The sequence below is a fragment of the Acanthochromis polyacanthus genome, chromosome 18 (assembly GCF_021347895.1).
Source record: "Acanthochromis polyacanthus isolate Apoly-LR-REF ecotype Palm Island chromosome 18, KAUST_Apoly_ChrSc, whole genome shotgun sequence".
Taxonomy (NCBI): domain Eukaryota; kingdom Metazoa; phylum Chordata; class Actinopteri; family Pomacentridae; genus Acanthochromis; species Acanthochromis polyacanthus.
Window position 1 is genome coordinate 29502036 of NC_067130.1, and position 25991 is coordinate 29528026.

General features: G+C 39.7%; 1 protein-coding gene across 1 annotated transcript in view; it reads left to right on the plus strand.

Annotated features, from left to right (window-relative positions):
* The window catches only part of npr2 (natriuretic peptide receptor 2), an 87879-nt gene that overhangs the window by 49859 nt on the left and 12029 nt on the right, over window positions 1-25991 (plus strand). The window contains exons 11-15 of the mRNA XM_022204029.2: window positions 2262-2366; window positions 5004-5075; window positions 5816-5975; window positions 6065-6220; window positions 10328-10496. Of these exons, the coding sequence (XP_022059721.1) occupies window positions 2262-2366; window positions 5004-5075; window positions 5816-5975; window positions 6065-6220; window positions 10328-10496 (662 nt within the window). The remainder of the gene's footprint in view (window positions 1-2261; window positions 2367-5003; window positions 5076-5815; window positions 5976-6064; window positions 6221-10327; window positions 10497-25991) is intronic.

Sequence of the window (25991 nt, forward strand, 5' to 3'; positions counted from 1 at the left end):
GCAGGTTTAGGAAAGACAATGAAATACTATGGGTTGGTTTGTCAGTGGAACATTGATGTGTTCTGTATTCTGCACATCAGTGGATGAACTCTGACGGTTGTTGCTCTGTTGATGCCACAGTATGGTTGAAATTTCTGTCAAAAATATCAACATTTAATGGAAACTTCAATGGAAGTACTTTTGTGAGCTTATCCATGCTGCCAAGAGGATAAACTGTATCTAAAGACAGCACACATAAGTTTCCTGCCACCTAATTATGCTTAACTTTAAGCCTAATGGGTGATCTATATTTAAAAAAATCACCTTCTGTAAAGTTGTTATGAATGAGGACATTATCTATAGAAACCAAAACCATTTTTACACCAGGCTGTAAACATGATTATTTCTGCTGTAAAGTTGGACATTTTAACAAAGAAGTCCATAAAGATTTGACTCGCTATCAGATTCAGTATCTAGTGGCCACTTGAGGAACTGTAGCTTATGGTTTCCACCTGGCATGAGTCTTTGTTTTTAATAATCTTATACCTTTTCCTCTTAAAGCAGCCTAGTATAGTTCTTTTTCCATCTCCACTGCTGTTGAGGATCTAAACAAAAACTAAAATACCCATTTGTTTCATCCAGCAATTTTGAATTTTGGGAATATAGCAGTGATACATACGGTAAATGTTGAACACAGTTTCACGTTTTAAATCCTTTTTATTCCTAAGTCCTTGTATTTGCCCATGAAATCGTGTTTGGTTGGGTTGTGCTGGTATTTGAGTGCTTTCAGTGGCCTCTGTGTGAAGAGGTTGAAGAGGGCCATGTGTTTAGACCTTGTGAAAGAATTAAATAAACCAAAACAACCCTTCAATTCAACAACTGGCATTATCCAATCACTTATTCGCAAACATTCACTGATGTTCTTCAGCTACAATTGAAAGTCCTTCATAAATTCCAGAGATGCTCATGAAAAGTGGAATTATTAGATGTTTTTTCTGATTCAGTGGAACATTGAAATCATTATTTTTGTTTGTAAGAAGTGGCAGCTAGCTGAATATTAGCATGTTCACAGGGTGGCTGTGCAGGATGTAGCTTGAGTTTGCATCCTTTTTAACACCACTGATGAAAAGGTCCCCTCAGCTGGGAAATATTTACGAGAGAGCGATAAGGAAGCCGGGACGAGGAGGGGAAAAATCTCACAATTTATGTGGTTTGGTGATGGAAACACAGTGTGGCACAGGGAAACCCGTAACTCGGAAATTACAGTGGCGGTCTCGAAGAAGATGGATGCTTCGTGGAGAGGCCATTGGAACATCTCTGCTCGCTGTGTTTTTGCGCAGTCCGACGGAGGCTTCCTGGATGCCTCTGTGGCCTCTCGGTCAGTCGGCAGCCTCACAGGGGATGGAGGCTGTTGCCTGAGCTGGCAGCCTCTCAGAAGCCCCGCGGGCCTGATCGGCTGTCAAACCTCAGCTCATGAAAAAGCCAACCAGATGGGGGGAAGAGACGGGGCTGCCAGTGGAAACTTAACCACTTGTCTTCCAGCCCTCCTCCGTCCTCCCTCCCCTCCTCAACCAGTGTGCAGCAGGGGAAATTATATAGGCCAAAGGGTAGGCTAACATCTCCCGAGCCATGAAACAGGAGTGACTAACTCGCTGGTTTTGGTGTCAGAGCTGCTGTCAATCAGTGAAGACCTTGCTGAAATTTCAAACATCGTTTTTGAAATGTTTGAGGATAACGTTCAAGTTTCCTTGAACAAAAATGACAGTTTTTTGTTCCTTCATGAAAGCAATTATCCAGAAAACATTCCCTCTTAATCACTAAACCTCCTGTTTTCATTCTTTTCACTTTCCAAGTGATATTTCATATGCTAACACCTCTGTGCTTTTACACATTATGCCTGTTTCGCTCTGATATTCCTGCTCGTCCATCCTCGCAACACCTTTTTTTTCCCCCTTCATCCTTTGCACACTGGCTCATTCATAACCTCCAAGGGCAAATTTATGCACATGCACATGTTTCAACCGGGTGCCCTGAGCAGGAATGCGTCCCGACGCGTAGAAAAAGACACAGTGCCAGCGAGCCGGCTGCAAATAGTCTATTTTGAAGAACTGTTGGCAGCGTTATTCTCAAAACTGTGTATATAAATGAGCCGTCAGTGCTCCCCCCCACTCCCCCTCCCTCCCCCTCCCTCCCTCCGTCCTCTGTTTCCATGGGGTTTGGGAATGTGATGTTTGGAAAGAGTTGCACTCACAGTTGCAGTGTGTTTGTGTGGTTATTTTCAGATGAGAGACGTTCAGTTCAACCATCTGACCAGGTTCATCGGGGCCTGCATCGACCCTCCCAACATCTGCATCGTGACTGAGTACTGTCCCAGAGGCAGCCTCCAGGTAACACCCCAACCTAAAGTCATTTTCTTTACGACCTTATAAAAACCCTGCAACTTAAATGCCCCCTTCCAGTTAAAGAAAAGGGTTTTACCTCTTGTTACCCCACTTAAATGTTCTTTAGCGTCATTGTATGGACTCATGTTTGACACTAAAAGGCTGTTTTCATCTTCATCTGCTGCTGGAGGAAAGATTCTGTGTTCACTTGAACTTCTGAGTTTATGTACAAGAGGCTTTTGTGGCAGCACAACGAGTTTGGAAGCCAATTATGATCCACAAGTGTGATGTGGAAACTTTAAACCACCAGCACTCCTACACTGAGACAAGCTGTCAGTGAAGTAGGAAACATCTTGTTTTCGATGCTTAAACTTTTCAAATGACAAATGTTTGAATATTCATAGATTCTTAGTTTTTAAATGAGTAAGAAGGAGTAGATGTCAGTAGCTGTGTTGCAATAATGTATTTTTATCCATATTTAAAGTGTCGCATTGGGAAAAGTTAATGGAAACGGCAAAATTTACACTCACTTCAGGTGTTTTTTGACTTTTTTGACGGAGTTTATTTGCATTAAAGGAGATGGAAAGATCTTAAGGCTACATCAGAATAAGTTCCAATGTAGCGAACATTTAGCACCCACGATTAAATGGAGGTTTAACTTATTTTGTTGTCTTTGCCTCCACACAACATGAAACATGTTTGATACCAACTGTCTGAAGACTTCTAGCTACTTTTTTTCTCATAAATGGATAAAGTTTTGTTTATTTCTTGTTTTTTTTAAGGTATTTTGCATTTGGGTTTTGTTTCCGACTTCTTCTACTCTTTTTTTATTACAACCATTCATAAGAATGTAGCCTCTAGCACCACCGTCTGGTGACAGTGTGCAGTTGATTTGCTCCAAAACAGTTACTGGAATCAATAACTGTCATTTTTTGTGCGTTTTTAGACGTGTACTTCAAACTGACTTGGCAATCACACAGCCACTGACGTGCTTTTTTGCTGATATTTTAGATTGTAAAATTAATATTTGACAATTAAATTACTATTTCATCATTGCAGGGCAACCCAAAAGCCTTCAGAGTTGTAGTTTTACCATCACTGTACAATTATCTGCACTGATCGTTTAACAGAAGTAGAATTTCGCAAGAATTTTTTTTGATTCTCCAGATCAAACAGCAGAATATTAAAAAAAAAATAGTATTTGATTCTTGCTGAGAGTTTCACAAGAGGATTGATGCCACTTTCATTTCTGTGCATTAAATTAGGAAATTGTGAGCTTAATATAATACAATGAATGAGGAAAGAACTGGCCTACTACTGTCTGAAAGTTCAAACATCTGCTTCTTAGCACCTCTAAAGCTCACAAATTAACATGTCTGCAAAAGAAAAACACAGAAATATAAAAATGCAGCACAGTGATTTCCTAGAGACTACATTGGTTGCCAGGCAACCACAGCTGATGATTCCAGAAAGCCAGTGCATCAGGCTACAGGTCACAAATTGAAGAATTGATTATGGAAATGACCGACAAATTAGGTTAAATATTTGTTTAACAAAAGCAAATCCTCAAAGCTGTTTTTCAGTTCCTTTTTTATGTCATTGAAGGCATCACATACACCGTTCAAAAGTTTGGGGTCACTTAGAAATGTCCATATTTTTGAAAGAAAAGCTGTTTTTTTTCCAGTGAAGATAACATTAAATGAATCAGAAATCCGGTCTAGACATAGTTAATGTGGTAAATGACTATTCTAGCTGGAAACAGCTGATTTTTAATGGAATATCTCCATAGGGGTACAGAGGAACATTTCCAGCAACCATCAATCCTGTGTTCTAATGCTACATTGTGTTAGCTAATGGTGTTGAAAGGCTCATTGATGGTTAGAAAACCCTTGTGCAGTTATGTTAGCACATGGATAAAAGTGTCATTGTTCATTGAAAACATGTAATTTCCTGGGTGATCCCAAACTTTTGAATGGTCGTGTATCTGCTAACAAACAACAGATTAAACATTAGCCAAATGATGGACTTTTTGTTTTGTACCCTGAGACTCAACAGCGTTTGCTTGGACAGGGTTTTCCTGGCAGCGTTTGTGCTAAACTCTGCCCACCAACCAACTGAAACCACCTTATTTAGCCTGCAGTGAGATTACAATACGGGGACTTTGCCAGCCTTTGAAGTCTGACATATTTTTGTCTGAAATTTACTATTTTTCTGTTTTAAAATTCCAGTACACGGTGTTTCAAGGGAACTTGCTCTTGGCCTGTACCTCTGACATGCCAGCAGCTTCCTAAAATGGATGAACTGGGAAACGATGGAAAACTTAGAGTTGATCAAGCACACTTGTAGAAACAGATTTATGCGTCACAGACGGATCGCTGCAACTTATAAAACGTGGCTGGATGTCAAAGTTGGACCCAGACTCCAGCTGAAAGCCCTTCTGAGTTATTCATTAACATCCTGCAGCGCCACATGCATGACCCTGAGGCTAAAAAAAACAAACTTTATCTGGCCTTTAGGTGGTTCTGTGTTTAGTCATAGATAAATGTTTAGGCTTTCTTGGCTGCTGGGAAGTTTAAAAGATGTTCTGCAAACTTTATTTTTACTTGTCTGTAATACTTTTTCAATTCATTCGTGTTTTTCTAGGACATTTTGGAGAATGAGAGCATCAACCTGGACTGGATGTTCCGCTACTCGCTGATCAATGACATAGTGAAGGTACGTAACCGTCAGACTGAAAAACACTGTAAACAAAAACCAGAAGTCAAAGGCCGGACAGAAGCATTGATTTATATGCTTTCACATAGATGTTGCCAAAAAAGGTCACTTTTCAGTGTTAAATAAGAGGCTTTGTGTTCCTCAGAGATGCACACAAAAAAATGTCTGGGTTGCCATGGTTTCACGTAGACAGTTATTAAGAGTCAGTGAGGCCCAAAAAAATGTATTTTTGGCTCAGCGCAGTGCATAAAACTACAGTAAACATGGCCATCATACAATGCAAAATGGGAAGGAAACATAATCTTAAATTTTGCTAAAAATTTCCTTTAGCTCAATCAAAACTAATCACGGACGTAATTCAGAAGATTCTTTTTAATCCGACCCAACAAAGAGGCTTTTTATGAGCAGATCCTGGATGGATGTTGAACTACACGCCTGACGAAGCGTTTCAGCTAAATTGCTCCACACAGATAGCAGCGTTTTGCACCGCTGGAGCTTTGAGGGACATTTGAGTCACCATTTCCACAAAATATTGAACATGAGGACATTCATTCCCAAAGGAATTAACAGTAATTTCACAGATATTCCCCTGTGACGGCACTCGTCCTTGAAACACGGCCTCTTTTCAAAACTTCAGCTGGTCATTGCTCCCATATGTATGGATTTTTAGTGCTTTCATGTTGCTGTAAAGAAAAATAAGAAGCGAAAACACCCTTTAATGCTTGACTTGTCTGCACCAGGGGATGAACTATCTGCACAACAGCTACTTCGGTTGCCATGGAAATCTGAAGTCATCTAATTGCGTGGTGGACAGTCGGTTTGTTTTGAAAATCACGGATTACGGCTTGGCCAGCTTCCGTTCGTCCTGTGAAAACGACGACTCGCACGCACTCTATGCAAGTATGTCATTCACATTTTTATAAAAAAACAGCGGCTAATGTTGCGTTTTCAGACGTTCTCTGAGTGTTGGTTTCTTCTGTTTGGTTCAGAGAAGCTGTGGACGGCTCCAGAGCTGCTCATATACGACCGCCACCCTCCTCAGGGCACCCAGAAGGGAGACGTGTACAGTTTTGGCATCATCCTGCAGGAAATAGCCCTGAGGAATGGACCTTTCTATGTGGAAGGGATGGACCTCAGCCCCAAAGGTAAACACAAGTGTCTTTTACAGGCCTTGAGGAAGCCAGATGACCTCTGTGGCGTCAAATGACGGGAATCCTCTAAACCAGCAAACACGCAGCAAACGTAATCACAAAAGGAAATCAGAGTGATAAACACACACAAATTCTGTCACTAATTCACAAACAGAAACCACATTTTTTGACTTCGTTTGCTTAGTTCGTGCGCTAACATTTGAAAATGGACGTCGGGAAGGTCAGACCGCTGAATCGGCAGACACAAACAGAGAACACATGTTGGCCAGATGTCAGGGCAGGTAGAGCCCCAAAAACCAACACATCTCACTTGAAAGTCACTCCAAATGAAGAAACAATCCAGAAATGAAAGCAGCATGTCGTGTGTTTTTCGCCTGGAAGCAGCTTGACCTCTCTCTGAATGTTAGTTTAAGATGCTGCAGGCGTTTTCTTCCACCCTTCACGTCTATATAACCATTTTAATGTAGAAAAACGCCAAAACAATGGTAAAAACAAATGCCATTTATTTCAAGCTGACTTCCCGCTGTGATCTACTGTAGCAACACAACTGAGGAATATTAATTGCCAAGTTCAAAAAGAGCTGGAATGAGTCTTCAGAGTGAGACAGATCAATGGATTTTCTCTTTAATTGACTTTCACTTTAATTTACAGCAACAACAAAGCCGTGAAAAAAACACACAAAAAGAATGGTATTAAAGAGGTTGTAACTTTGATATCTTCCTGTTTGTTGTGTTCACTCAGACTCCGATTAGCTTTGGTTCATCTTTAGAATTAACCGCAGAACAGAAATGAAAGCAGGAACGTGTGCATGATGAGAATAAACAGAAGGAACAGTTACTCTGACCATGAACAAGTGTTGTTTTCAGACAGATGAGAAAAAATGTAAACTCGTCCTCGGATTGAACGAAAACAGTAAAAAAAAAAAGGAAAAAAAAAGCTGAATATTGGGCAACTGTGTGAAGTTATGAAGGCTGCAACTTGTTTTGTCAACAACCCAAAGGTATTCAATTTAAGTCTCATGAAATGGCAAAAAAAAAATGAAATAATTAAAACTCGAGAAGCTAAAATCAGAGGATTTTGATGTTTTTGCTCAAACTAATGAATTAAATTGATTGGTGATTAATTTAACATCGACTGCTAATCAATTATTTGTTGTTTTAAGTCCATTTTAACCATTTTTGCTGTCAAGTAAAATTCTGGGGTACTTGTATGTAATCATTTCCATTTTCTGCCACTTTATTCGTCTATTCTGCTACATTTTACTCTCCTACATTTCATTTAATGGTTTGTCTAGACTGGATTACTGATTCATTTAATGTTATCTTTATGGAAAAAAATTCTTTCTAAGGGATCCCAAACTTTTGAGCAATAGTGTATGTTCAGATTGAAAACACAAAATATGATCAACAGGTAAATGATGTATTATTACTGTTAGATTAAGGTAAAAGTAGGGGAAAAACTGCCCTGCAGATAAATAAAGTCATTAAATTTAACCACTTTAACCATAAAAGTAAGAAACACATTCATGGATTAATAATTACTACTGAAAAGAGCCATTTTGCATTATGAGTCCTTTACATTTTTGGCCTTTTAGGCATATTTAGATGCTAATACTTTTGTACTTTCAGCCAAGAAATAATCTAAATGCAGGACTTTACTTCTAACAGAGTATTTATACACTATGATGTTTCATTCTTCCTCCTCTTACATTGGCCATCTGAAACCTGTTATTCCTCTGTGTGAAAATGATATATTAGTGCTCCAGATTGGCAGATTGAGCCTTGAAAGCATTAGCAAAAAGAAAAAATCTGACAGAAAACAGTGTCTTTGGACGTCAGCCCTTCACACCGACCTCCTGCTTTGCAGTAGCATTCTCCGATTGGAAAACTCCTCGTTGTTATTCTGCTAAGCGACCTAATCTCTGGCTCTCCAGCTTCCTGCACACATGTTGGCGAACCCGTTGCTTCACCGGAATCCACTTTCGCCTCCTCAAGACGGATGGAAAAGCTTCTAAAGCGATTCGAGATCAGCTCCTGCACGTGTTAAAACTGTCCTGGGGTTCTTTCTCCGTGCCGAGACTTTCATTAACCTTTTATTCACGGTCACGCTCACACAAGTGGCCAGTGCTTATCCATTAACGGGCTGAGAGCGCTGAGAGCTCTGCCTGGTTGAAAATAACTGTAGACTCTTCAAATTACTTTTTATGATGATGCTAATAACAGAAAGCGGAGGATGTGGAGGAACTGTTTTGAGCAGGATATCTCTCACAGACTTTTAAATTGATCATGATTAATGGATACAAGAGGGGAAATCAGCGACAACAAGGAGTCGATGAGCGCTGCTGGATGCATTAATGCTCATCCAGCAGAAATAGCACATTAACAGACAGATAGAGCTATAAAAGAGCAGCAATGATACTGACAATAGTACTAAAAGTTCACTCTGTGTCTTTGCCATCACCGAGCACAGCAGCTTCTGCACTTAGAGACGCAAAAAAACTCAAGAAGACATATTGAATTCTCTGCAGAGGAGTTTTTAACAGGAAGATGAGTATCAGTGTCATGCTATTAGTTAAATACAAGCTCGAAAAAATGTGTTTCGGTGAACTAAAGGACAACACACAATAATACAGTGAGCCCCCAGAGACATAAATGTTTCTATGTACTCAGATATTGTACTGAAGTCCTGGATTAAAAATTTTACCCAAGCAGAAGTACCAAAGTATTAGTACCAAAATACAGGGGTCCTCGACTTACGTCAGAGTTCTGTTTCTACAGATCGACAAAAGGTGATTTTCGCCCTAAGTGGGAACTCCAGTGAAAATGTAAACATAGTCGTTGCGTGCGTCACAATATTAATCAGTTCTTCAGAAAAGTCATGTTCCGAGCTTTTTATTATATCTAATTTCACTTCCATTGAGACGGCTTTCCTTTTCTTCAAAGCGCTGCCATCAGAAGAGTCTGACTTACACTTGGGAGCCACAATGAAGGACAAAAAGTTAGAGAAGTAACTAGAAAAATAATGAAACTCTTAACAGAAATAAATGCTGTGACTTTGCAGAAGCTTATCGAAACAATGCCACAGCGAATATGTTATTCTCAGAGCTGAAGGCGGTCCAATGAAATATTACATTGTGCGACTTTTTTTTTGGATGGGCAGTGTATATCTGTGTTTTATTCTTATGAGGTGATATTGAGTCTTGCTTTTGCTGTGTTCGAGCCGTTCACTGTCCATAATATGAATGAAATAGATAAATAAAGTGTGTAATGGAGGCTGTGAGGACAAATTGATCAATAGAATAACAGTGAAAAAAACCCAATGCCTTCTTCTGTGAGCAGCAATGAGCGATATCGGCATGTATATTTCTTATTAATTATTACTGAAGCATCATTTACTGTTACTACTCATGTTCTCTTGAATATATTCTTAGAAAGGTCACTTCTGCCAAACACAGGACAAACGATCACTGTGGTCTTTTCATTAGCAGAGAGAAATGTCTCCACAGCGATGCATTTTTTTTTAGATAAAAGCCTCGACCGGCCTAAACAGAGCTTTGAGGAGCACTTTGATATTTAGGGAAATTACTTTATTGGCTTTCTTCACCATATTTAGACGAGCCAGCAGCTGGAAAAAGAAGAAATAGCTTTGGCTCGGTCCCAAAGATAATCAAATGTGCGTACCAACACGGGTGGGGGGTCTATTACTGAGGAAACGTGGGATAATATGTATAATATCTTCCCATCTTAGCAAAGAAGCAAATAAACCTATTTATAGTCAAAAATGCTGAACTATTCCTTTAAATAGCCATTTCAAGCTAATTAGAGGAAGTCCAAATCATCAAATTTGGAGGTTCTGGGAGTGTACTGGTGTAAGTATTAGAATAAAAAAAAGACAAAAAGTGACATTTTTGAACTTTTATGGGTTGTCACATCAGACATTTCCTTTTATTTCATCCATTTTATGTACAGACACGTGACACAGTGGTGCACGTTGCTCAGCATCTAATCAGTCAGCATGAACCGTGACATTACTCTGATTATTACAATCTCCTGCTCATCCAGACACACGCAGCTGCTGAATCCTCCGTTCTCGGTTTTACAGAGATCGTACAGAAGGTGAGGAACGGTCAGAAGCCGTACTTTCGGCCGACAACTGACAACAGATGCCACTCAGAGGAGCTGACCATCCTGATGGAGGGCTGCTGGGCTGAGGATCCCGCTGAGAGGCCCGACTTCGGCCACATCAAGATCTACATGGCCAAACTCAACAAGTAGGAGGCACATTTCACTTCTGTTCAGAACCAAATCTGACAGTTTACCCAAATTATACACAAAAAACTCAGTGGTTAGATGCTATTTTGTTTTAGTTTGGCTGTTAAATGTCACTAGGAGCTGGAAACTCTCCTTGATTAATTCATATTTTCCGCACTTCCACCCTCTTTTCCACTGCTGAGATAACTGGACGAATTGAAATTGACAGCAGCAGCTTTTCCCAGGCTATCAGTGTCTTCACTGCCAAACCCAACAGTGTGTTGAGAAGCTCGATTCCCTCCGACGGCCGCGATAGCTGATCAGTCTAAGAGATTCGTGAAGGCAAACAGGAAGAAGAATCGTGTTCTCGAAATCGCCAAGACAATTTCAGATAAAAGGCTGTTTGTAATTCCTGACAGGCGGCGAGTGTATGTTTGTGTTAGAAATGGGACTGTGTGAGAGTTTCTGGTATTGTTCTCAATGATCCCATGAATCATTCATGTGCATATTTTGGTTCTGAGTGTTATGTCGACGCAGAAGGATAGGCATGCATGTTTTCCCTTGAGTGGGGCAGCTCTGTCAGAAAGAATTACTGTAGGAAGCATCTCTGCTGAGGCAAAGTGACACCAAAATGCACACACATGCAAATAAAATACACAACTTATAGCACATTTTTGTATTTAAAGTAAGGGTCTGGCGGAGTTGTTTCAGAAAGAGTACACCATATAACACCAGATCATCATTACTAAAAAAGATAATTCAAGACCAAGTATATCACAGCAGACTTTCGTGTCAAATGTCTTCTACAAATCTTAATTTTCTGTGGTCATATGAAACTAAAATCAAGCTATTTGGCCACAAGGACCAGACATATGTTTGTAGGAGAGAAGGTGAGGCCTTTAACTCCAAGAACAGCAAACCTACTACGAAGCATGGTGGTGGCAGTATCATGCTCTAGGCAGATCTGGTGCTTTACACAAAGTAAACTGAGTAATAAAGAAGGAAGATTACCTCCACATTATCCAGGAAAACCGACAATCATCAGCCAGGAGGTTAGATCTTGGGTGTTCCAACAAGATGATGACCAGAAGCACACATCAGTGGTAAAGAATGATTAAATCAGGCATTTATTAAGGTTTAAGACCTGACTTAAACCCATCAAGAACCTGTTGACTGTGATGAAGAGACAAGACAGTATCAGAAAGCCAACAAATTTTGTTGAACTGCACCAATTCTGTCAAGAGGAGGGTCAAAGGTACAACCAGAAGCTGCCAAAAGAGTGTAATGGGTGTTAAAATAGCCAAAGGACATTTAAACAAATACTAACATTGCTGTATGTACATTTTTGACCCAGAAGATTTTGTCATATTTCCAGGAGACCTATAATAAATCTATGAAAATGCGTGTAATGTATGTAAATGTATGTAAACTTTTGCTCTCAACTCTATAAAAACACAATATAGAAGTAATACACACTTCATGATAAAAAAAGTACATCTAATTATGAGATGTGGATGCAGTGAACAGGCGGTTTCACTAATTGTTGTTCAGTCCCACAGAACTCTACTTAAAGCCCCTGAGGTATTTACCTGCAGCATAAAACTGAAACTCATGACTAAAAAAAAGTTACTAAACTCCATGAATGTGCTACGTGGGTGTTGTTTGATCAGATTCGAGCGACCGAACAACCTGCCGAGTGTTATCAGACCCTCCGAAAATCACTACCAAATTACTGGCAACAGCACTTACAGTTTAATTTGAGTGTCTGACTTCTGAGTGTGTGCATTTATTCACTACGTAGTCTCAATAAACACGCTGAAGAGGTGAAATCAGGGGTTTAAACTCTACGCCTGAGTGAAGGCAGTGTGCAGCCAGTGTGTAGCCAGAGGTTGTAACGCTCCGCCTGCCAGCTGCAGTCGATCTTTCTTGTCTTGTAAGTTGTGGCGTTGAGATCAAAACATGGGTCATGGTTCATTACCCTGAATGGCAGCTTGGAGCTTTCTGCTGCTACTACAGTCGTGTTGTGTGGGATCGGGTGAAGAAACTCTGACTTTTTTACCTCTTGATAACAACACAGACACAATCAGGCCGTGTTGAGCTTTGATCGCACACCTCACAGTCTCTCGGTTTACCTTATTTAATTCCTGTTGTGAAGCGGAGCGAGAGCGGGAGCGTTTACGTCGCCTCGCTGCTGAATAGGAGACTGCAGCTGCGTAATCAGTAGCCAAAGCAATCATGTCTTTCATTCAGCGTAATAGCGAGCGGCAATCACAGCAAGCAGTGGGAGTGCAGCGAAAATGGCTTCACAAGATGTGTGCTGTTAAAAAAAGAGCTTTCCTTCCCTTTGTCTGACTGTTTCCTCAACATCAACAGTCTCTACTGGTAGTGGAAATTTATAGGAGAGTATCTGAGTAGACCCAACATGTAGCTGTATTTTTATGGTTTGTAATGTTGGTAGTTATGAGAAGAAATCTACGGTCAGCTGGATTAAAAAAACAGGTTGTCCATACAGGAATACAGCAAACAGATGTGTTTGTATAATGAGATTTTATGCTCATTTTGAAGTATTGCCTTAGAAAAGGTTAAAAAGGACCACATAATTCACAAAAAAATTGCCTGAAATTCACACCAAAAAGTTTCTAAGCCCGGTTTCAGTGTTTTGTTTTTTTGACTTTTTAAAAAAAGTTTCAAAAACAAGTTCTGACATGAGCCAAAAATGTAAATAATGTACGCATCAAGTCTGTAATTTTATGAAAAGTAATTCTTCTTGTCTAATGTTAGACATTAAAATTTTGCTATTTTTATGGTACAAATCAACATAAAAACCAAAACATTATTTTACAGACACAACAGATGTTTCTCTTTTTCATTAAATTACAAAATTATTTCATAAAGTCACAGAAAAAGGTATTAATTTAGACACTAACAGTACAAAGAGGCGAAAACTGTAAATATTGCCCACATCAAGAACCTGTATTTTCACTAATAGTATTTCTTCTTTCACAGCATTTGACATTAAAATGACACTATTTTTAGGGATGTGAATCAGCAAAAAAATGAATTAATTAAAATTATTATTTTACAGACATTGGCATTTATTTGAAAGAAAACTTATATATGAAAGACTGAAAAACTATCAATTATTTTTTAGTGTCTTATTCCAGATTATTCGCTTTCCTTGTTGTCTTACCCTTTTATTAAATTACAAAATTATTGATTGAAATCACAAGGAAAAAAGTATTAATTTGCACATTCTGTGTTGTTTCGTTGTTTACCTCTTACTGCTGTAACAACTTAATTTCCCTCCGAGGATTAGTAAAGTCGCCTAAGTCTAAAAAAAAGAGGCCAAACTGTACATAATGTCCCCAAGAAGAGTCAGTATTTCCTTAAATAGTAATTCATTCTTTTACAGTGTGTGACGCTAAAACATGCACTGTTTGACAATATTTAGTTATATTACTTAAAAATATAATTATTTTACAGACATTTACAGTTATTTGAAAGAAAAATTATATGTAAGACTGAAAATGGTAAATAATTTTTCAAACTGCTATTTTACAAATTTTCTTCTTTTTCATTAAATAATTAAATTTAGTAAAATCACAGAAAAGATGACTAGCAAAAAAGGCCCAAACTGTAAATAACGTCTACGAGAGTCTGTGTTTTCACAACTAGTTCATTCATTCTGCTACAATATGTGACCTCAAAACATACACTACTTTACAATATTTAAATCATGTAAATTAATTTGAAATATAATTATTTTACTGACATTTGCTCTTTTTTTTTTTTTTTTTTTTTTACCATTTTTATATTCCATTTTTTTGTAATGTATTTTTCCAGCACCCTTGTTATATCTGAATCAGAAGTCCCAGCTTACTCTTTTTCTTTCACAGGTGTCTTATTTTTGTTTCCTGGTTCCTGCTCTTATTTTCTATATATACCTTTTCATTTTTAGATACACAGACAAATAAAAAAATCTTGACAGCTCTGTCAGCTGAGGAGGCAATCACTCTGGACAGCAGTAGGTGAGGTAGCACCTGGTTTTAAAAGTTGTTTAGTTTAACAGAAATATGTCCACTTCCTGTCTCTTTTAACAGCTGCTCTGTGGACTGTGATATAAAACAAACCATAAAAATACAAGTATCACTTAAATCACTTGTATTTAGTCATTAAATATATAAAAAATGTCAAGAAATAAGTAAAAATATGGTTATCCTTTTACAGTACTGATATAATACATTTTCCAAAGTGTATTGTACAATTTTTCAGTTTCCACCATGTCACCATTGTTCTCAGTGCGAAATGGAAATGTCACATATCCTTGAAAGAGCTTGAATGTCTTTGTTAGTGAGGTCGAAGGCTGCTTTTACATTACGTTACATTCATGACTTTCGTTGTTGTCAAGTTCATCAGACTACTGCGGAAGTTCTTTGTACAGCTCTGTACTGTACGACTACTAGCCTTGAATCTTGTGGACAAATAATATTCATCCAAGGATACAACTAATGATAATTTCTTACATTAAGAGCTTGTTCTTCTCTGTGAACATACAGTAGTGACTTATCAATCACAAGGTAGCACCGCCCTAAAGCATGTAGTGCTATATTATCTATTTTCTCCTATAAGACTCCATAATTTGCTGAATGAACATCATGTTGTATTGAAAAAGAAGTGAAATGAGTGAGTAAGACCCTCAATTTAAGCCGAAAATGTTTACTGTGGTAACAAATCAAGAGAGAAGTCGGCCTTTTTCTCGTACACTTCTATGCAAGCCGACTCATTTTTGCAACCAGAGAAGTCGCCCCCTGCTGACTGGTAGAGAGAATGCAGGGAATTTGGCATTGGCCTCACTTTTCAATCCATCTATTAGACATAGTCTGAGGTTAGAGGGCCGCCATGGCATTGTTGAACAAGAAAAGCACTCAGAAAACGCAGTATTCCGCCAAGGCTGCTCAGTCGCCTTATCATTTCTGAGGGCTGAAATCTTCACTAAAGTTCGTGGCAGAAATTGCGGCAAGATAGAACGTGGCCATTTAATATAGATGTACCCACAAACAAAATGGCCTTGTGCTGAACACAGGTGTGTGTTATGCATGTGTATGTTATGTATGGATACCGAATCGTGTGACCTAAATATGCAGCGGGCAACAGGAATTGATGGGACTAAGAAACACTGACACAATTTAATCAGTTGTTCTTGAATTCTTTCTGACGGATAAGTCGCAATAAGTCCGCAGCGGTTGATTTATGGTAGGACTGCATTCGTGTGATCGTTAGCAGGCAGCTGACGTAGCTTGTTTGTCATGCTTACAGTGATGCCGTGCTGCTATCTCATAATGATACAGAAATCTTTAACACATCCGTGAATCCAGACTATAAGCCACATCACTGCCAAAATTTAAGCACTTGGTCCTTGTGTCATTTCTGACCTCTGAAAATTTTATCCAAATCCATTGGCCTGTTTTTGAGTAATGTCGCTAATAGACAGACAGAGAGACAGAGAGACAGACAGACAGCTGAGACTCCACCTCTTTGGTGGAGTAAAAACTGCAGTGTTAGAAATAGTTAATAGAGTTAATATAGTTTATAGCTAAAAACAAAACTTGTGTGAAACAGGAAGTGTCCTGTGTTTCCGTCCTTTGTTTTGTCAATCCAGCCTCTACCCTGACCTCCTCGCTGCATGGCTTCAATCTTACTTATTAACTCCTTCTTATTCCTGGTTGAAATGTAAAGTTGTAACAAAAGTTAGCATCCAGAAGCTACAATCCTACAGATTCAGCGACTGTACAACAACCTACAAACATGCATGAACTGATTTGATGGAGTAGCTTTGAGGTGTTTTAAAAGTGACCCCATGAACAGCTCCATGTCATCGGTGTATTTTTCCTCTCAGCTTGACCTCTCCTCTGTTAGCTCTGTAATTCAGCCCAGGATGGAGCCCGGTGATGTATAGCATTCCATTTGGAGGAGCTCGAAGCAGAGAGCTCTCTATGATTGATATCCTCTGAAGCACTCAAGGATGCCTCTGACAGCTGGATGCTAAGTCCCTCGTCATGAGTACGAAGCCCTTCACCTCGGAGACCTGCACGTTAATGCACTGTCTGCCGGTTATTTTCATTAGGTAAATGTATGTTGTTGACGTGGTGTGATGGATGTGCTGTTATTTCTGGTGTGTGTATGAGCCTGAAGGGCGCGGTAACAAGGAGGGTGTTCAGCAGTAAACAGTTTGGTGAAACCCACACTGGGAGCCGACCTCTAACCGTAACATAAAGTTTCTCCCACTGGAAGAAAAGACACATACTGAAAAATCTTTTGATACTTTTCTGAGGAAAGAACTAATGTCAAGCACGTCACACCGCATTTTGAAGGAAAATATAACTTCCTGAAGTGTGTTTGGCTTCTTTGTAAACAAAAAAGCACTCAGAGAGCAAAGATCCGCCAAAACTGCACAGTCCTTTGTGGAACTGTTTTGAATTGTTAGTCTGCGTCTGGTTTCAGATGTGCATCAAAATACACAGTGACAGAGAAACATCCCAACTGGCTGATGGTGGACACGATTCTCTTGAACTGTGTAATTCTATCTGGGAAAATTAGAGCTTTCCACGAGTGAGTCAGACTGATGAGATGTGAGTTTTTTAAATGTGTAAAGTAGCTGCAGCTTCACATCTTGTTGAAATGGCATCAAATTTTCCAGGATCACTCGCTGTGCATGCGCCGTCTAAATTTGGCTGCAGTTGCTCAATGTGTTCAACATGTTGCAGCGATTAATTTTTTTATTTTGAGTATGGCATTGATTTTAGGGGGAAATGTGAAAATATTGTTCGATTTTAGCTTGTTGGGTTGTGTTCAAAGCAGTGGTGAAATTCAGAACTGGTACAATAATCCAGTAGTATGACAAAATATTAATGCTCGTCTGTACTATAGTTTCACATTTTAATGTTGTGGTAATCTGCTATGCACTAAAAGGAAAATTTTGTATCAAATTTAACCAGCTTTTCCAGTAGAGTTATCCACTATTTCCTTCCTGGGAATTAGCTAATGGTTCTGCTAAAATGTCCAAACTTTTAAAATATTGAATTTCTTTTGGATGAAAATTCTCTTCTGGTGTGAACTTTTAGATGTGGGCATTTCAGAAAGTAAACTACATTAAATTGAAGTATGTATTTCAGAACAAAGTGCATTTGTGTTTGGAACAATCTGAACAAGCGTGACACAAACAGTCCCTGGGTTTAGAAATCCCTTTTAGAAAGCCCGAAGTACACATTGCTTACATGAACTCAGAAAGCAAGGGAACCAACTTTCAACTGGTCGTATTGTCCATAATCTAGTTTATAATTGTTTTAGAACATAATTACGAGTCCCTTGTGTGTTTATAGTCCATGAAAAATATGAGAACTGTTGTTCTTTTCTTCTAGCATGGATTTAAAAGCATGACTCTGAATGAGCCATTCAGGTTTGCAGCCTGTTGTGGTGTTGCAACAGGATCTGTACTGTCCTCAGCTGACTCCTCGTCCTCCTCTGACCGAACAAAGGGCTCATCTCGTTTCACTAATTTCAGCGTCCTCATCTCCTCTTTTCTCTGTCCTCCTGTATGTGACCCAAAAATCAATCTTGGTGCGTCATCAAAAGCTCAATTCCTAAATGTGTCCTGGAGGAGAGAAGATCGAGGAGGCTGCAGGAGGAGCAGAGAGCGAGGACTGAACAAGACAGGGCTAAAACCTAGAGGGTGGTAGAATTAGCAATCTGTGGAGTACTCTGAGCTGAAACTTGAAATTTGGGGACATGTGAGACTTATGCTAACTTGTTTAAAGGGTTTGATATGGAACTCCTAAAAAAGGAGGTTGGACAGAAGGGACAATTGATTTGTAGATGCTGATGTAGAAGCAGGCAGAATGAATGGAAGCTTCCTCGGTTATAAAGCGCACTATTTGGTTCGACTGAAGTCATTAATGATTGGACAGAAAAGGGACTTATGACTACTGCTGACTGTGTTCCTGCCTCAACTACTGGGAAGGTCCATGTCCTGTTCAGAGAGGTCTATAGTGAGATGAAAAAACATATTTTAGCTGTAGTATATACACCGATCAGCCACAACATTATGACCACTGACAGGTGAAGGGAATAGCATTGATCATATTCGTACTATGTGGTGTTCTGTTGGAAAAACTTGGATTTTGGCATCCTTGTTGATGAGACTTTGACACTCAAATAAACACTGTCCCAGAACAAGCACACTCCTTCATGCAGATGGAAATCCCAAATGTCAGTGGCCTACCCTTGCAGAAAAATACACCCCACCACATCATAAAAACATCAAACAATCAGGAACATCTTGAGGAACATGGCAATCGCTCAAGATGTTGATTTGAGCTCCAAACTTCCTAGACCAAATTGTGATCAAACATCAACAGGAAACAGTGGAACAAGTTTGATTCCCAGAGGCCCCACTGCACAACCCAGAGTACCGAAAGAATCCACTGCCACGTCCTGGTCCAGACCCCACAGGATGCCCTGAGCGGTCCTCTGGTCCAGGCCCAATGGTTCAGAGCATTTTTGACCACATAAGGGGGACCAACACAAAATTAGGCAGGTGGTCATAATGTTCTGTCTTGTTCATAATTATGCCTTTATATTTTTTTTATATCTCTATGTCCACTGTGTGCTCTGCTCTTTCTTTATATTTTGTGTGTTTAATATGCTGCTGGTTTCCTGAATTTCCCTGAGGATCAATAAAATACCTACCTACGTACCTGCCAACCCGGTCTCACGGGGATTCGTGAAACTGTGACGTAAGTTTTTGTTTCGGTTTCGTGCGCACCAACACGATGTCGTCATGTTTTTCGTGCAGCTCACCACGAACGAAACCCGCTGTGGTAATCACATCTGAAAGTGGTTTATACCGGCGGATTCATGACGATCTAAGCTGTCCATCGGCGTTTGCGGCCGCCGCTGCAGCCGCCGCCGCGGCCGCCACGGCCGCCGGACATTCTTTAAATTCCTATGCGAATTCGTCGGATTCATGACGATCTAAGCTGTCCATCGGCGTTTGCGGCCGCCGCTGTGGCTGGATGTCCAGTGGCCGCGGCGGCGGCCGCAAACGCCGATGGACAGCTTAGATCGTCATGAATCCGCCGGTATAAATCACTTTCAGATGTGATTACCACAGCCGGTTTCGTTCGTGGTGAGCTGCACGAAAAACATGACGACATCTTGTTGGTGCGCACGAAACCAAAACAAAAACTTACGTCACAGTTTCACGAATCCCCGTGAGACCGGGTTGTACCTGCCTATATGCTACAAGGTGCTGTTATGCACCTACACTAGTGTTTAAAGGAAGTGTTTTACCCTTTAAAATTTAATTCATATCTAAGCATCTTACTTGAATGGCGATAACAAAGACAATACAGATTGCATCAGATACAACTGACATCATTTGTAGGTGATGAAGGAGCAGCTGTTACTTTCAGATATACAAGCCCACAGTGCAAGAGCCACAATTTCATTTTGTTTTCCGTGAACTATGATAAACTGAAACAGCTTGAGGGCTTCTGATAACATTTCCGAAGTTAATGTTTTGTTCACCAAAACTGTTGTACAAAGGTTGAAAAGTCACATTTTTAAATACTTTAAGAGTACCTGTCGGATATTAGTTAGCTCTACGTACAACATTAGTTTAAATGGGGTATATAGTCCTATTTGTTATGCTAGTCATTATTGGGTCAGATATAAATTATGCACTTCATTTGCACACCAGTGTTGTTTGCTGCATTGTAATCTCATTTTGTAGCTTCTAAAGGGAATACAGTAAAACTACTGGTCCAGACTGGTTAAAATCACCAAGGCAATATTAAATCAATACGTTTTTTCAGCAAAATTTTCAATGAACTAAATATATAATTAGTCATTTCATCCACTGTTGGTGAAAAGGTGCATAATTCAAGACTTTCATAACAGTAATGTTACTTTCTGCATCGATTTTCTCTGATCACATGCTGAGCTGAAGCAGCACATTGAAAACGTTGAACCATCATTATCTCAGCAGCATGAGGGCTGCACCTGTCCTGTCTCCACTTACTGCTGCTGAAAAACTCTGTGGCATTGCTTTGTTGTGTTTAAATCAGGAACAATGATGACAGCGGTGTAAAAGACGAGCATTTTACCTCATCAGAATGTCTACTACTGTATTTTTTATATACTGGAAGACACATTATAAGCAAAATAAGTATTTAGCTCCAATAGCTAAGCCTTTAAATCGTCTCAAAAACACAACTTCCAGGGTTTCATACACAACAGGGTGGTACTTTCTGTATCCTTATTCAGTTTTTAGACTTGGTTTCAGGTTTGAATATACAGTATATGGCTGAATTCCTCCAATAGTAGCACAACAATATAGCTTCACAGATCTACACATTCTAAATACAGCAACAGTGTAGTTACATCAAAGTCATTTTAAGGCAGGAAGGCTTATTTTTAATGAAAAAAATCTCAATTTGTAAATTTGGCACAGAGTTCAGTTTTAATGGGTTAACCAGCCAGACTGTATCTAAACCTTTAATCAAACTGGGTGAAATTGAGATTCAGTCACCTACTAAAGGAGTCTCTTTCTCGTCAGTCGTCCCCATTACTGTTAGTTGATGGATGAGTGGTGGTAAACTGTGGCTGTGTGCTGCAGTAAACAGTGCGTAGCCTGTGTGATTGCATCCAGTGCGTTGATAGTCATCAGTCTCTCATGTCTCCCTCTGATGTTGTGTTCTTTAAACTTAAACAACACGTGGGAGTGTGTAGGATCTGTGACCCAGTAGAAATGTGGCAGCGTGCCAGACATTGATGCTTTTAGCCGCCACGGTGGTGTGGATGACTCACCTTCTTGCTCCGTCGGAGTAAATGCGTGTACATGCATGTGTGTGCGTAAGCATGTGAATGTAGAAATCTCCTGAGACACAAACATTATACAATATATTATATAATTGTGGAATAACCGTGAAATGATCGCTGTAGTAACGACGGAAATAGAGATCTGTCACTGCTTCACGTTGGAAAGGAGCTCTGTGTGTTCAAACATGAGTGATGCTGTTTACTAACAGATGCTGCTGTGGAACATTTACATACAGTGCTTCACTAGGGAAAATTTGTCTCTAGCCACTGTGGCTAAAGTGCGAGAACTTTGTTTAGCCACATTTAGCCACACTTTTTCAGTATCTGTACTGCGGCACGCAAAGTTGTGGACAAAAGACAAGACAGTTGAAGACATCGTCTTGGGCTTTGGGAAATACTGATACAATATATGTTTCACCTTTTTCTGACAGTTTATAGAACAAATAATTAGTCACTCAATTGAGAAAGTAATGGACAGATTCAAAAACAATGAAATGATGAATTAATTGCCAGCCAAATAGCAGCTGAAGGCCTGAATAGCAATAATACAGGAAGAAAAAAACGCATGGGTTAACAAGTTGGGATGCACAAGGACCAGGGGATTGGGGATGAGGGAAGTGTATGTGTGTGTGTGTGTGTGTGTGTGTGTGTGTGTGTGTGTGTGTGTGTGTGTGTGTGTGTAGCAAAGGGGGAGGGGTGTTGGTGGAAATGGAGTAAACCAGGTGCAGAGAGCGAGAGCTGTAGTCCGAATCCTTTTTTCTGATTGGCTGAAACGAGACACATGACAGTGTGCATCTATTAATGACCGGAAGCATTCGGGTCGTTCCGGTTATACTCGGTAGCGCTCTTCAGTAAAGGAGACACGGTTTGTTATTTTCTTTATCGCTCGGCAAATTACAAAAAAGTTGTAAGTTAACCCTTTTTTCACATTTATTAGGCAAAATTAGCTTCGCCAAAGTGGCTAAACATGCTAATAATGGCTTTGCCATCCTGAGGAAGGCTTCGCCTATGGCGAAGTGGCAAATTGCTAGCGCAAGCACAGGCATACATTAGTTGTGTTTTAACTGCACCGCTTACACCGTTGGAGGAGAAACAGCCACTCGCATACATCTCTTTTGTTGTTGTTGAACGTTTATAGGCAATAAAATATAACTTATTTGACAAGAATTTACCCAAAAAAAGACTCTGTCGTGTCAAAGTGAAAACAGATTTCTACAGAGTAAGGTCAGGTAAATAAAAATATAAAACATAAAGTGAATAGTTTTTGTCCCCTTCAAGTGAGTATTTAGTAGATGCACCTTTGGCTTCCCCCGGTTCAAATCCCGGCTTGGGCCTGGGATCTTTCTGCATGGAGTTCGCATGTTCTCCCTGTGCATGAGTGGGTTTTCTCCGGGTACTCCGGCTTCCTCCCACAGTCCAAAAATATGCTGAGGTTAATTGATTACTCTAAATTGTCCGTAGGTGTGAATGTGAGTGTGATTGTGTGTCTGTATATGTAGACCTGTGACAGACTGGCGACCTGTCCAGGGTGTCCCCTGCCTTCGCCCGAGTCAGCTGGGATAGGCTCCAGCACCCCCCGCGACCCTAGTGAGGATAAAGCGGTGTATAGAGGATGGATGGATGGATGGACCTTTGGCTTCAACTACATCATTGAGCTCAAGTGGTCTTGGGGGCCTTTTACTATCACCTTTCTTGCATGACCTCTTAGTTTTCGAGGACGGACTTCTCTAGGCAGATTTACACATGGTCTATATGCCTTCTTAATGATGGATTTATCTGTACTCCAAAGGATATTCAGTGACTTGGAAATTTTCTTGTATCCAACACCTGATTTATCCTTTTCAATCACCTTTTCACAGCTTGGAATGTTATTTAGTCTTCTTGGTTTAGCCAGGACTACAGATTCATCGATGACTTGACCTTACACCACCTAGATACAGGTGTCTGTATATTACATGTACCTGCACCAATGTTGAAATAGGTGAGTCATTTGAAGTCAAGGGGTGAATACTTATGAAATCCCATATCTGATGTTTTATATTTTTAGTCAGTTGACGTTACTTTGTAGAAATCTGTTTTATCTCGACATTAATGAGTCTTTATTGTGAATTCTTGCTTGAAAAGTCACATTAAATTGATCATGAGTCAGTACTGAAAAGCAATATTAGAGAAGTGAATACTTTTTACAGGCACTGCGTTTCTGACTGAGGTGTCTGTATAAGAGGCATGCAGAAGTTCTGTATAGGTCGTCATGGTTGGCACTACACGGCTTGTAAAAACACTGTACAGTTCGTTCTGTTCGTCTGGTTGAGCTTCGTTAATTCTTAGAAAGTAATCCTCATGATGTAATAACTGTTATATCAGCATGGGCTTGAAGATTTCAAATATTATAACATAAAGCTGCATTACGAGGGAAGGCCTCACAAAAAAAATGTCATTTGTCGTGTTATTGGAAAAAAGGGATTTAGAGTTTCTAGTTGGTTCCAACTAGGACCTAAAATTCAGGATATCTCAGCCTCTGTTGCTCATTTTTAATCTGTCTATTGTGAGTTTTGCCAGCATTACAGAGCTGCAATATCAAACCCAAACAAAGCAAATACCCCTCAGATTCTATAAGTCTGGATTATGTCATCAAGCAGCTGAAGTCCTCCGCCTACCAGCATGTTGAGGGTTTTCCCAGCTTTTCCCATAATATACAAGATATTATTAACAGCTTCTTACATGAACTAAGACTTAAGTCTGCTGTTTCCACCAGTAGTTATGAATGGGTTGATTGTACGTGAGTCAATGATTAGATTGGGGCTCTTTGACACTTAAAAACAGTACAAAACTGTATCTTTTTTTTTTTTTAAATTTGTTTTGCCTTTACCGCACAGTTCAAAGCGAGGACACAGATTTAAGGTAAAAATTAGGGTTTTGGTATGGAACACGGTGGTCCTCGGCTAAAATCAAACCAGGGACAATTAGGGCTGGGTATCAATCTAAAAGTTTCAATACCAGTACCAATACCGATACCTTCACTTCAATACCGGTTCCTAAACGATACTTTTTTCGATACCAGTTTTACAATATATACTCTAACAGAATGAAAATTGCATTACACATTACTTTTCACATCTTGAGTTTAATTTTCCAGTGATTTCCAGTGCAAAAGAACATTTGCAAGCAATGTACAGTTCAGTACATACTGAGCCACCTTCGCCCCCGGACCCTTCCTGGCCGACCCGGAGCCGGTCGCAGCGCACCGCCGCGGAGGAAATGCGCCCGGCGGGGGACGGCCTGCACCTGGCGAGAGGTCCGGCGAGGGGATCCTCCCGCACCAAGCGGCTGCCCCTGGCCCGTGGAGTTGAATCCCCCGGGCGGACTGCGCGGACCCCATCCGTTTACCTCTTAATGGTTTCACGCCTTCTTGAACTCTCTCTTCAAAGTTCTTTTCAACTTTCCCTTAAGGTATTTGTTGACTATCGGTCTCGTGCCGGTATTTAGCCTTAGATGGAGTTTACCACCCGCTTTGGCATATACTGCACCGCGCACTATTGGCGTCGATTTTACAAAAGTAGAGCCACGTTTTAGGCCTCAGAGGCATCTTTTCCCACTTCGACGACACCCTACACAACTGCAGTAAAGTCAATGTACCTAACGTGAAACGTGTCTGTGAACGGGCGGGGCGCGCCACAGCATGTTTTTTTTTTTTTCGGCTTGCCACAATCACGTGTAATGTTACAGCCAATCACAGGTTTGCTTTATCATAATCACATGATAAGTGCCGGAACATGGAATTGAAAGACGAGGCTTATTTACTACCAAAACATTTCGGTCAGTGCCATTAAAGAACCGAAGTGTGGTACTCAGCCCTAGGGACAATGCAGTTATGGGGTAACCATCCGGCTTCCAGTTTGTTTGTTTGTTTGTTTTTAACATTGTAAATTGTCTGGGACAGTTTTCATTTTTGTTTGTGCAAAATTTTGCTGAAAGTGATTTCAATGCAGATAATCACTAAATTAAAAGGAAGACAAGTTTTCTAAAACCAGTTAAATTGCCACTATATATGTGACAGACTTTACATTTACGTTGCATTATGGGTAATGAAAACTAAACAGGGTCACTCCGTCTCAAATCATCACATTTTTAGAACAATTTCTGCTCGACTATCTGATTTGCTAACATTTTTCTAACATTTCTATGGAAATTTATAAAGATATTCATGACATTTTAGCTTCATATATCAAATTGTTTCCGTGCTAAAGATTTTTTCGCGCACTGAAGTTTGAAGATATTTTTGAACAACAACATCTGAGGAACTGTTAAAGATAACATCTGGACATTTGAAATGTTACTTTCCATCATGACATTGATTCAGAATTTGAACCATTAGAGAAGTAGATCAAATATTCATTGACTGTAGGTGAATAGAAATATGAAAAAAAAGAACATATTAACAAAAAAATGATAATGCAGAAGTCAACTAGTGATATTTTCCACATGTAGCTGCAAGTCAATTAATAATATGAAACAAAACATATATAATACTTTAAATATGAAATATTTAGTGATAAAACTGAAAGAAAAGTTATTTTTGTTTTTAAACTTTCATAACTGATTGAGCAAATATGACGATGTACAAAAATATTGCTGGT